Genomic DNA, 12463 nt, shown 5'->3' on the forward strand with positions numbered 1-12463 from the left:
AGACCTTGACTCCCCGCTAAGCCCTGGCTCTGCTCTTCTCCTGTCAAGCTGAAGGTAACTCTTCCCTGAAGCCCCTGTCCCTGTTCCAGACAGCTGACTGAGCGCTGGTGAAGGGCTGGCCAAGAGCCAGGCACTCTGCTTACTGTTGCAGGGCACTTCATCAGAGTTGTCCCCACAGTCGTCCACGCCATTGCACCAGTAGCGGCTGGCGATGCAGCGCCCGTTCATGCAGTGCAGGTAACCTTTCTTGCACTTGCGGCTGCCTGTGGAGGGGGAAGAGGAGGAGGAAGAGGAGGAGGTGAGTGAGAGGGAGGGACGGCGTCCCCGGGTGTCCCAGCTCCTCAGCAGGGGTAGAAACTCCACAGGCAGGATGAGGAGCACGGCTCCCTCGTGCTGTGGTGGCAACGCTGCAGGGTTAAGCTTGGACTTTTCCCAGCAGACCCCTCCCAGCTGAGGAGCAAGGGAGGGTGCTGCAGCCCCCAGTGGGTCAGCTCAAGGTCACTCACTTTCCAGCCTCCCCCCAAAACTGGGAAAAATCTGGAGCCCTTAAAGCCTGGCCTGGCTGGGCTTAAGAGGGACTGTGAGCACTTGAGGGACACAAGAAGACACCTTGGACTCCCATCTCCCTTTGCCAAGCAGAGGTGACAGCTCGAGTAGGGTGTCTGTGCATGCCAGGGGGGGTGTTTGAGCAAAGCAGCAAGAGGAGGAACCTTACTGCAGTAGGACTGCTTCTCATCTGACTTGTCCTTGCAGTGGACCACACCATCACAGGTCCGGCTGAAGTCAATGCAGTCACTGTTTCCACACTCAAATTCATCGTGCACATTGCAGGTGGAATTCAGGGCTGGGGAGAGCATGGGGAATGTCAGCTCCACCAGGCCGAGCCCAGTCTCTTCTCTTCCACTTCCCATCCCCACCAGCTTCCACTTCCACCTCCCCTTCACCTTTGCAGGTGAAATCCTCCTGCAGGACTCGCTCGCCGCGGCAGGAGCAGTTGACGTGTCCTTTGGGCGTGAGCAGGCAGAGATCCTGACAGCCACCATTGTTCACCCTGCACGGGGACAGCTCACCTAGGAGAGATGGAAAGCAGTCACACCAGGGTCAGGCTGGCAGATGCAGGGGAGCAGGGGCCCACGGTGGTGAGGCTGCAGGTGACAGGTAGGGTGTGGGACATCCTTACAGCTGTCGGTGTCGTTGGCCACGGCAATGATGCCCATGGGCTGCTGGGGGATGTCAACACGCAGAAGCTTCATGTCAGTGCCCACGTATTTGTTGGCTCGTTGCACAGCCCTGCGCACCCAGTCTGTCCAGAAGATGTAATCACCGTAGACAGCCAGGCCAAAGGGGTGCACGGGCTCTGATTTTAGGATTACCTGCAGGACATTGGAAAAAGATGAGCAGGAGTGAAGCTGGCTCGGGGACGCAGCCCCCAGCACCACCCCAAATGCAGCCTGGCCCTTGTGTCGGCCCAGGGAAAGGTCCAAACCCACTCTGTGCCCCAGGAGCAGCTCTGCCAACCCCAGTTTCACCACTAGCTGCTCTCCTCCCCATCTCTGCCCCTGAGGCTGTGTTTGGACTCACGTGGCGGTGGGAGCCATCATATTCACAGCGTTCAATTTTGTCCAGCGTGGCATCAGAGAAATAAATCTTCTCAGCCTTGTGGTCAATGGCCAGCCCATTGGGTGTCCGAATGTCCTGGTCAATGATGATGATCACATTGGCACCAGAGAGGGTGGCACGCATGATGCTGGGGTGCTGCTCATTCCAGTTGGTCCAGAACATCAGGCTGGAAGGGGAGAGACACGTGATGCCTTTGCAGCCCCAGCTCTCTGCCACTTATGTGTTGGCTTAGCCCAACCCCCTGCTGCTGCAGGGCTTCCAGGGACTTTGGGATGGAGGGGATATTGGCCCTGCATAAAAAGGGTGGGAGGGGACTGGATGAGGCCACTGCACCCAGCTGGGAAACATGGCACCCCATGGTAGGAGGTGATGGGAAAAGATTTCTGTCTTTGTTTTGGGGTGCTGAAGGACACCTCTGGGGCTGGGAGCCAGTGCTTCTTCCCCAGTGGCAAGGTGTGTACCTGGGCACTGGCCCTGGGACAATGTGGACCCTGAGTGGGGCTGTCTGGACCCCTGATGGCCACTCACTTCTGGCACTCATCCAGCACGAAGGCCCTGGGGTGATCGTCCCCTGACATGGTGATCACCGTCTCCCTCTCAAAAGCTCCCAGGCGGCTCTGGTCCACGGTGTGGCGAGTGATGGTGGAGGTGGTGTAGCTTGTCCAGTACAGTGTGTCCCAGCCACGGTGGTATGCCAGCCCCTCCACCGAGCCCACGTCTGCAGGAGGGGAGGACAGAAAGGGTTGTGTCCATCCTGAGCTCCTGCAAAGCTGCCTCGCTCACTCCGCACTGCCAGTGCTGACCATGACACTTAGACATAGCTCCCTTGGCAGCCTGATGTTACTGCTTTTAATTACACCCTCAAAAAATGCCTCAGAGGCTCTGGATCTTGCTAATCCCGTGCTGATGTATCAGCACCTCAGCTGGCCTGAGGTCTGTGCTAGTGGAGAAGCTCAGACCCCAGGGGACTTTAGGGACATCCTGGGCAGACCTCTGCTACCAGCCAGGTAACCCCATTTGCTGGCAGAAAGGCTGAGTGATGTTCATCTACAATGAAATGAGAACTTGAACTTTGCTTTCAGCCTCGTGCTCTGATCATCTCCCATGTGCTGGGAGCTGAAGGAACAAAGTGACAAGACAAAGACTCATGGCCAACTACGGAGACCTTTCCTCCAGCTCCCAGGCCAGGAGCTTGAACTGTACAACCATCCTTTCTCCCTTGTTAACAATCAGCAAAAAATTTAATGAATGGGCTATGAGCAATGGGCTCTACTCTCCTGATCTCAGTGCTAACAGCTATCACAAGTGCAATTTATAAACACACTCATCAATGAGCACATCTATAACCCTTGCTGCAGGTGCTCCCTAGTGAGGCAGAGCAGTGGACGTGGTCTTTTCAACTGCTGCAGGAGCCAATAAAAACAAGTGCAAACCAAAGGCTGGAGGTGAAGACAGGGCCAGGTAGGGCAAAGTTTGCTCAGGCTCAATGGGTCTGTCTTGAAAGTCAAATGCAAACACAGAGAAGATCCCAAGGTTGCTGCAGTGCCTTGTTCCTAGAGCAATGCATACCCGCATGCACTCCTGAACCTCGTGATATATTCTCCTTGCCAGAACGAGCTCTGCAGAGTGCTCCTGACACTTGTGTCCTCTACCACAGGCTGCTGCCTCTTCCAGAGGTTCCAGCAGAAAGCTCACAGCTGAACCCTTAAGAGCTGCCACTCCAAACGCCTCTCGAAAACACCCAGAAACACAAACCAAAAAAAAGCCCTTTGGGCAAGGGAGGAGGACGTTCGGGAAGAGGCAGCAGGGGAGAACAGAAAGGAGCAGTCTGAGGACAGGAGGAAGCCCCGTGACACTCACTCTCCACGATGGTCTTGCGCCCCGTGCCATCATCATTGATCTGCTGGATGTTGCCGAAGTGGATATCGCTGTAGAATATGCGGTTGCTGCCCTTGGAGCCGTAGCGGTAGTCAAAGGCCAGGGCAATGACATTCTTCATGTGCTCTGCATCCTCGAAGGGCTTGATGGGGGCATTGAGGTTGTTCTCATCCGAGAGGTGGATGCTCTTGAGGATGGTGCGTTCTGAATACAGCAGGTAACCATCGTAGTCACGGCAGCTCACCCCGTCCTCGGACAGCATGCCGTGGGCACAGGCGCACGTCCTCTGCCCGTTGCCCCGGAACAGGCAGAGCTGCTGGCAGCCCCCGTTGTTCTGGGCACAGATGTTGGTGCCTGGGGAGGAAAGGGGAGATTGTTCAAGGGACTGGGCAGGCTCTGTGTAGGAGGATGCTCCCACTCAGCCACTTGTCACCTCTCCCTGCTCCCACAGGAAGCAGGTGAAGAAATGGGCTCAGCCCATGGCACGAGGCAGCTCTTTGGCAAAGGACACAGTGGCCCCATTTGTTTCCTTCCCCCTCCCTGCATCTGCTGCTGTGGGATCCCAGCCCGGGCAGCCACCAGCCCTCAGCAGTGCTGCTTGAGGGGCTGACACCCCACTCCTGGACATACCCTTCTGCCTGGCCCGGTTGAAGACTTTGATGTCCTTGAGCTGCACGCCGATCCCTGTCCGCAGGGACACTGACTCAGTGGCATTGTCCTTGTTGCCTCTTTTGATAGAGCCATTGGCATGAGTCCTAAGAAAGGACAGAATCACTGAGCACCCGACATGGGACCCATCCCAGCAGCACCCTTTGGTGAGACCCAGCTACACCACCTTTCCCATAGCATCCACCAGCTCCCCCCAGCCTCAGACCCCCCAGGCATGGTACCTGTCACTCCAGTAAATGTACTCCTCGAAGACTGACACAGAGAACATGTCCATGTTGTTGCTGGACAAGACAACCTCTCGGTTTTCCCCTGTCTCCAGGTCAATGCGTTCAATCTTGTCTGTCCGGGCATCACACCAATAAAGTTTCCCATCCTGAGGTGGTGAGAAAACATCCCAGTCAGCCATGAACCTGCACTGGCACTAAGGCACCCTGTGCATCTCCAACCATGTCTGGCAGAAGGTCCCAGGGCTCAGAAGAAAACCACCCTGGGTAACCAGGAGAGGAGACTGCAAGGAAGGCAGTCATGTCCCCAGGGGTCCCTGCAGCACCCCTGCCAGGCATGCTCCTTGCCAGGCCCTAGGGTGACAATGTCCTTTCAGTTGGTGGCCGTACCTCGTAGTCCACAGATATCCCATTGGGCCAACTGATGCTGATGTTCACCAGCACCATGCGCTCAGTCCCATCCAGACGTGAGCGTTCGATGCGGGGGTACAGTCCCCACTCTGTCCAGAACAGGTACCTGCAGAGGACAGCAGAGATGTGACCACAGGGCTGGCCAGGAGTAGCATCCTTGAGCCTCTTGGCCACTGGGGTGGCTCAGTGATCTGCCAACCTCCTGGACACTGCATGCTTGCAGCCGCAGCTGGGGAGCACTGCACTGAAGCTGGATCAGCCCAAAAACCCAGAAAGTGGTCCCTGTGATGGGCAGGTAGGTCTCCATCCTTCTCTGGACCCAAACAACTCTCCTCTCCCCCCTCTGACTCTGTCCAGATCTGAAGCCAGTCTGGGGAGGCTCCACTTAGATTCTCTGAGGTGCTGGCACCCCCTAAGTCAGGGGGAACACCCAGGACGCTCAGCCCATCAGTGAAAGGGTAGTTAAACCCAGCTGGTTTGGACAGGGGCCTGTCCCTTAGTGTGAAGGAGTCCTACAAGTCCTTCTCTGTGTGCAAACAGCATGACTCTGCTGAGCTTCTCAGGTCTGTGCCCATCCCCAGATGATGGCCCTCTCTGAATGGCCTTATGCAGTGTCTCACCCCTTCTCTGGATGGACTGTGATGGCCCGTGGCTTGTCCAGCCCCTGAGAGATCACCACGTAGCGGAAGGACCCGTTCAGCCTGGCCACCTCAATGACATCAAAGCCCTGATCTGTCCAGTAGATGTTTCCTGAAGAGAGAGGATGATGAGCACTTGCATGAGCCCCCTCCCCAACCACTCCCACTCCTCCCTGCTCCAGATCCCTGTCTCACCAGCAATCCAGTCCACAGCAATGCCCTCCACACGGCCAATGCCGTTGGTCACCACGTCCTCCCGCCACGTCTGGTCCCGCTTGGCCCGGCTAATGGTGCTCAGCCCCATGTCCACCCAGTAAATGGTGTCATTCTCTGAGAGGGGTCAGGGAAGGAGAGTGGATGTCAGTGACCACCTCTAGGTCACGCCAACCTTCCCAGCCCTGTTGGTCTCCCAGCCCCTGTGTCACCTGCATGGAAGTCAATCCCCACAGCCAGAGAGGTCCCTGACACAGGCACAAGAGCATCCGACTTGTCGTTGGGGTCCAGGGGAATGCCACGGATCCCCTCATGGACTGAATACAGGAGGAAGGAGCCAACACCTGTGACAGATACGGGGACAATCAGACACATCCCACAAACTACATGCTTCCCTTGCAACAACAGTCACAGCTGACAGGAACTACGACAGCAGCTCCATGGGGAAGAAAGAGACTGGCAGGGCTGGCGGGAGGACCCTGCTGTGACAGCAGAGCCACGAGTCCTTGGCCCAGGCACATGGCCCAGGACAGCAGAGGGACAGGCAGGGAAGGGCTGAACCACACTGGCTGGACCACCCAGCAAGCTGTGGGGCTGCCTGGAGCACCCTCCCCAGACCAGAGTTTTCCACACCCCCTTTTCCAGAGCTGGCAAAGGCTCTGAGCTGCATCTGGGTCAGGGCAGCGCTTGTTATGCAGTCCCTGCCCTGACCCAGATGGTGCAGCAGCTCTGCCAGCCCCCTCCAAAAACACCAAGAACATTTTGCACACAAACAGCCTTTGAGAGGCCCTGGCAGTGACTGGGAAGTTGGAGGGGCTCTCCCCTCCCAAGGGAGATGGTAACAAAACGTGTGGGGACTGGGGACCTGCGGAGCAAACGCTGAGCCAGCTGCCCACCCCGTTCCTGGTGACTGCAGTGAGTCAGTGACCCAAACCCACTGCAGACAGTGAGGGTTCCACCTCTCCTTTGAGGGCTCCCACTGTGCTGTCCTGCTCTGCTCCTCCCAGTAAACACAGAGCCCTTAGTGACAGGGCAGTGCCCTCATGTTCATCGCTGCCAGCCCTCACAGGAACCCCCACATGTGGGTATCTCTGCATCCCAAGCCCCCCCAGCTCCCTAGCATCCCTCCACAGTGCTGCTGGCTGCAGGGAGGTGTGGGGCAGCTCACAGCCAGGGGAGGGTGTGGGTCCCTCTGCTCCCAGCAGGTAGTTGGGGTGTGGGATGAGGACAGGAATGCTCACCTTCACAGGACTGCTGCCCACTCTTGAGGCTGTAGCCCGCAGTGCACATGCAGGACCGGGAGGTCTCGGAGGTGGGGAGGCAGAGCTGTGAGCAGTCACCGTTGTTCAGGCTGCAGGGGTTGGTTCCAGCTGCCACAAAGAGAGGGGGGTGAGGGACAGTGGGGGCCAGGGCACAGCCCCCGAGGCTGCGTGAGGGCCAGCAGGGAGGGACAGACCCAGCCCTGCCCTCACCTTGCTGGATGCTCTCGTCATACACCTTCATGTGCATCACCAGCGTGGTGCTGTTGCGCAGCACCGTCACCTCTGTCCCATCCTTCTTGTTGCATGTGCCCATCCTCTCTGAGGCTTGGTCAGCCCACCACAGCTTGTTGCCTGGAGGAGAAGGCAGGAAGATGTAGCAGCTTTCACCACCCCCTCCCACCCCAGCAGCAAAGAGTGGTGGCTCCACACAGATTTACAACCAATAGTCTGGAAAAAGAGGTGGTCAGAGCTCAGCCTTTGGTGTGGAAGCACCTCCTCCACAGCTGCTGGAGGTGGCAATGATCAGTCTGTGTTTGGGCAGGACCAGGAGAACAGGAAAGGGCTCCATGAACAACCCCCATCACCCTGCTGGATCTCACCCATGATGGCCAGGGCAGTCGCCTTGCTCAGCTGACTCTTCAGGGACTCAATCACCTCCAGGTTGCTGCCATCCAGGTTGCATCTGTTGATGGTGCCATTGCCAGAGCTGATCCAGTACAGCTTGCTCTCCGGGTAGTCAATGGCCAGGCCTGGAAAGCAGAGGATCATCAGTGTCCAGGTGGCACACAGTCACCATCTGGGAGGTGGGATGGGATCAGCAGAGCAGATGCAGTGACAGAGAGAATGGGCACACAAGGTCAGGGTGACCCAGCAAAAAGTGGCTTCCAGGACTCCAGGGAGCCAGGGTGGGGCCTTGAGGCTTTTAGAGCCAGCAAGGGCACTGCAGGTCAGGGTGGTACTGAGGGGAACAGGGGGTCCATACCAACAGGCCCTTTCTGGTTGGTGAAGAGGAGTGTGCGATTGCTGCCATCCATGTTGGCCACACTGATGTTGTCCCCATCTGTCCAGTAGAGCTTCCTGCACCAGTAAGGGGGCACTGAGCATGGCAGAGCCCCATGGGGATACCCACACACACAGCTCTCCCAGCTTACCCAGACTCCACCAGCCCCTACCTCCCCAGGCTCCTCTCACCCTTCTCCCCTCTTACAGCACAGCCAGGGCAGCCTGATGGCCCCCTCAGCTCCAGCACTGGGACCCAGGAGGGATTTGGTGCTTGTGAGCACTCACACAGCCCCCCCCAGACTGGCAGACCCTTGTAGGTGCACGCTCATCCACAGCCTGTCCTCCTTCACGTGCACACGCGTGTGCACACGAGGCAGCCCGTGGCTTGGCACGTGCTGGCAGACACACACTCTCCTGAGCTGCTGCCCTGGCTCCTCTCACACTTCCCACATGTGCTGACACACAGGGAGAGCAACTTGCTGTCACCCCACATCACACGTGCTGTCACACACGTGCTCGTTCACATGCACCTTCTCCTCCTCCAGTGCTCCTGGCCTGATCCCCACCCAGCCCACCAAACACTTACCCCTGGAGGGGGTGAACCACCAGGCAGTGAGGTTTGTCCAGCCCCTGGATCACGGCGTTCTTGAAGGATCCATCCAGCCGGGCCACGTTGATCTGCTTCTTGTTGGCATCGTAGCTGGTCCAGAAGAGGTTTCTGGAAACCCAATCCACAGAGAGGCCGTGAGCGTTGGGCAGGTCTGAAAGGGAACAAGGAGAGAGACTCATTACTTGTGAGAAAGGGACTGGGATGATGCTCAAATGAAAAGTAAGGGCTGATCACATGGAGCCAAAGCCTCTGCCTGGTTCAGGGACCTTTGATGGGAAAGGCCAAGCAGGGCACTGTCCCTCCACACCCACCTGCAGAGACAACAGTCTCCACCCCGGTGCCATTGATGAAGGCCCTCTTGATGGTTTGGGTGCGGACATCAGACCAGTAAATGCGCTGCTCCAGGGCATCATAGTCCACAACTGTGACATTGTCAATGTCAGGCACCGTGAAGGAGATGATGTAGTTGTAGTAGGGGTTGTCAATGTCTACGCCTCGGATCTCCATCTGCCGTGCGTACAGCAGGAACTTCTTAAACTCTAGGGAGAAGGATGAGAGGGGCAGTCATGGGACCTCAGCGTGATCTGCAGAGAAAGTCCTGAAGCACTTGGCCCGGGGCAGTCTGGGCAGACCCCTACCATAGCAGGTTGTTTTGTCTTTGTCCAGCTTCATGAGGTGGGGGCAGGCACAGGACAACGTGCGGTTGTAGTTGATGAGGCAGAGGTGGGAACATGGCCCTTTGCCCCCGTTGGCTTCACAGGGATTAGGAGCTGCAAAGGGGATAAGACTCAGCAACATCCCTGTTCCAGGGGACATCTACCCAGGAGAGCTTCACAGAGGAGCTCTGACCCATCAGCCTCATTGCCCAGGACACTTTTCTGCTGGGTGGCCATGGCCATAGCAGAGGCCCCTGGCTCAGCAGAGGGTGAGAAGGAGGAGCTCACGGGGGTGGGAGCAGCCCCTACATGATGCTCTGAGTAGGTGCAGGCATGCACTGAGTGCTAGTGCCATCTCCCCACCACACTCCCCCCACCCTGTCTCCTCCCCACCTCCCTGGGCCTCACCCAGGGGCTGCCGGGAGGGGTGATACACCTGCAGGTCAAATGGCTGCGTGTTGGTCCTCTGCACCACTGTCACGTTGTGCCCTGTCCACTTGTTGGCCTTGGCCAGAGTGTTGGTGCGCCAGTCGGTCCAGTAGACCTCACCCCCATAGAGGGTGACAGCAAAGGGATGGGACAGGTACTCGTGTCCCCGCAGCACCTCGATGTGCCCCGTCCCATCATACAGGGCTGAGTAGATGGCATCTGACCTGGGTCCAGCAGAGACAAGGGATGAGAGCAGGGAGGTGGTGGAGCAAGGGGCATCCAACTTTAACCCAACAGCAACCCACAGGGTCTAAAGCAGCCACCTCCTCTACTCTGCTTAATGCTGCAGAGGAGGACAGTTGCTGATTTACACCAGGGATCAAAGCCCCCAAAGAGAAAGCCCAGAGCAAAGGGTGTTGCAGACACAAACGGATCCCATGAAGCAGAGGGTCTCACTCCCAGCCCAGCAGACCAATCCAGGAGCAAGAGGGGAAGATGCCAGAGCTGGGAGGGATGTGGAGGGCAGGAGTCCAGCAGGGAAGGGAAGGAGGAGGCAGTGGGGTGGAAATGGATGTCCTGGTCCTACCTGGCATCTATCCAAAGGATGCGTTTCTCCAGGTAGTCAACAGTGAGCCCGTTGGGCCAGCCCCCTGAGCCTGTCTCCTTGTGGATGGTGCGCCGGCCCGCGCCACTCATGGAGGCGGCTTCGATGCGGGGCAGGCTGGCATCCCAGTCTGTCCAGAAGAGGATCCTGGAGGGACAGCAAGTGGAGACAGTCAGCACAGGGACACTAAGCTCTGCCTCCCAAATTGGCAGTGGGCTGTGTCCTCAGACAGGAGCCCACGAGATCCCTGCCTCACCCATAGCGGGGGTCCAGGGCAATGGCACGGGGATGCTCGATGTCCCCAGCCAGCAGGGTGGTTCTCATGGTGCCATCCAGCTTGGCCACCTCAATCTGGTCCAAGTTGCTCTCCACCCAGTAGATGTTGCCAGCAATCCAGTCCACGGCCAGCCCCTCGGGGGTGGCCAGGCCATACTGTATCACCACCTCGAAGCTGGTCAGAGCTGTGGAGCACAGCACCAGGAGGGTTCAGCGGATGCTTCTTCCCTGGCCCACCCAAGACCATTGCACCCAAAGGGCTCAGCCCCACATCTGTGGCCCCAGCACTGGGGTCTCACTGCCCCTTTCTGCAGCACTGCTGTAGAGGGGGCCCAGCTTTGTGCTCCCAGCTGCTGGGCTGCAATTACCACTGGGGAAGTGCTGCGAATGCTAATTAGCTCCTACATAATGAGCAACGTTGGAGAACAGAACAAGATCACTAGAGGGCCTGCAGGCTCCAGCGGCTGCACCACTGCAGAGTGCCAAGAAGCCATTGTGGGCACCCGGTTCTCCCAGCTGTCTGGCCCCCACCAGACTGCTCCACGTCCCCAGGGCTACGCACCCCCATTCTCCAGCAGTTTTCCCCTGTAGATTTTGTCCTCCACCACGTCAGTCCAGTACAGTGAGCTCTGGTTGAGGTGGAAGTCCAAGGCGATGGTGTTGCGCAGCCCGGGGACCAGGACGCTGTAGTCACCGCGGTGCAGGTCGATGCGGCGAATCTCGTGGCGGTTGGAGAAGATAATGAAGGGCTTGAAGGGGTCTGGGGAAAGTAGGGCGGGGTCAGAACAGGGGCCCAGGCAAGGCAGGAGGAAGATGTTCCTGGCTCCTGGCCCCGGTCTCAGCTACAGAACCACCCACACCCCTGCACCATAAAGGGCTGCTTGGGGACAGTGGGGGAGATGTCTGCTATCAGCAGACCCTTCCAGGACGTGGCCATGCCAGCCCCTGTATGGCCACTTGCTCAGGAAGAGTCCAGGGAAAGACCTGATTCCACAGCTCCCCCACACACACACCCAGGCTGCGGCAGCTCTCGCCATCAGGCTCCAGCATCCAGCCCTCGTAGCAGGAGCACTTGACATTGTACTTGTCCTGCTCGCACTTCTGGCTGCACTTGAGGTGCTTGGCACAGTAGCTCTGGATCTGGCAGGTCTTGTTGTCTGAACCCAGCTCCATCCCCAGGGGACAGGAGCAGATGATGCCCTCTCCAGGGGCCACAGTGCAGTTGTGGCTGCAGCCACCGTTGTTCAGCGAGCACTGGTCTGCAGAGAGAGGACACACTTGTCAGGTCCTCTTCCCACCTCAGGCCTGTGGAACCAGCATGCAGCACACAGATCCACACTCACCACAGAGCTCGCCCTCATCGGAGCCGTCCCCACAGTCATCAGAGCCATCACAGAGCTTTTCAGGGGGGAGGCAGATGGAGGTATTGTTGGCGCAGGTGTGGGAGGGGGGTTTGCACACCAGCGACTCACAGTTCTCCTCATCTGAGTTGTCTTCACAGTCACTGTCCCCATCACAAACCCAGGCCTTGCTGATGCAGCGGGCTGTGGATACAGAGGAGACATCATTTCAGGTACTCAGGGTCATGGCTGCCCCAGAGCTGGTGTCCCTCCCTTACTGTCCCCTTCCCAACGAACCGAGGCAGGTCCCAGCCCCTTCGCTCTCCCCTCCCTGGCTCTCACCTGAGTCCTTGCAGCCAAACTTCACATTGGGGTCACAGACATGGGTGACCCCCTCACAGTTCTTCTCATCGCTGGAGTCCATGCAGTCCGTGTCACCGTCACAGCGCCAGCGCATGGGGATGCAGAGCCCGTCCAGACGACACTGGAACTCGTCGGTGTGGCAACCCCCAGGTGGGCGGGTGGCTGTGGGCAGGGAATGGGCACCCACTCACTGCATTTGACCAAGGAGCTGGGAACTGGGTGGGCTCAGGGGGTGGGAACAGGCACCCAGATGAAAGGAAAGGGCCAA

The 12463-nt window shown here is 58.1% G+C and overlaps 1 protein-coding gene across 2 annotated transcripts in view; it reads right to left on the reverse strand.

The window, feature by feature from the left end:
- The window catches only part of LRP1 (LDL receptor related protein 1), a 75055-nt gene that overhangs the window by 19296 nt on the left and 43296 nt on the right, over positions 1-12463 (reverse strand). For both annotated transcript variants that reach the window (XM_030468126.1, XM_030468125.1), the window contains exons 21-47: positions 12175-12357; positions 11836-12036; positions 11506-11751; positions 11055-11252; positions 10473-10677; positions 10199-10363; positions 9592-9836; positions 9166-9297; positions 8839-9066; positions 8504-8678; positions 7898-7992; positions 7515-7664; positions 7126-7266; positions 6895-7023; positions 5866-5997; positions 5636-5770; positions 5423-5552; positions 4782-4908; positions 4389-4540; positions 4129-4253; positions 3481-3852; positions 2149-2338; positions 1582-1786; positions 1181-1373; positions 945-1070; positions 716-844; positions 144-263 (exon numbers count right to left, since the gene is read on the reverse strand). In XM_030468126.1, coding sequence (XP_030323986.1) covers positions 144-263; positions 716-844; positions 945-1070; positions 1181-1373; positions 1582-1786; positions 2149-2338; positions 3481-3852; positions 4129-4253; positions 4389-4540; positions 4782-4908; positions 5423-5552; positions 5636-5770; positions 5866-5997; positions 6895-7023; positions 7126-7266; positions 7515-7664; positions 7898-7992; positions 8504-8678; positions 8839-9066; positions 9166-9297; positions 9592-9836; positions 10199-10363; positions 10473-10677; positions 11055-11252; positions 11506-11751; positions 11836-12036; positions 12175-12357 — 4629 coding nt within the window. The remainder of the gene's footprint in view (positions 1-143; positions 264-715; positions 845-944; positions 1071-1180; positions 1374-1581; positions 1787-2148; positions 2339-3480; positions 3853-4128; positions 4254-4388; positions 4541-4781; positions 4909-5422; positions 5553-5635; positions 5771-5865; positions 5998-6894; positions 7024-7125; positions 7267-7514; positions 7665-7897; positions 7993-8503; positions 8679-8838; positions 9067-9165; positions 9298-9591; positions 9837-10198; positions 10364-10472; positions 10678-11054; positions 11253-11505; positions 11752-11835; positions 12037-12174; positions 12358-12463) is intronic.

This window comes from Calypte anna, chromosome 33 (assembly GCF_003957555.1).
Source record: "Calypte anna isolate BGI_N300 chromosome 33, bCalAnn1_v1.p, whole genome shotgun sequence".
Classification (NCBI taxonomy): Eukaryota; Metazoa; Chordata; class Aves; order Apodiformes; family Trochilidae; genus Calypte; species Calypte anna.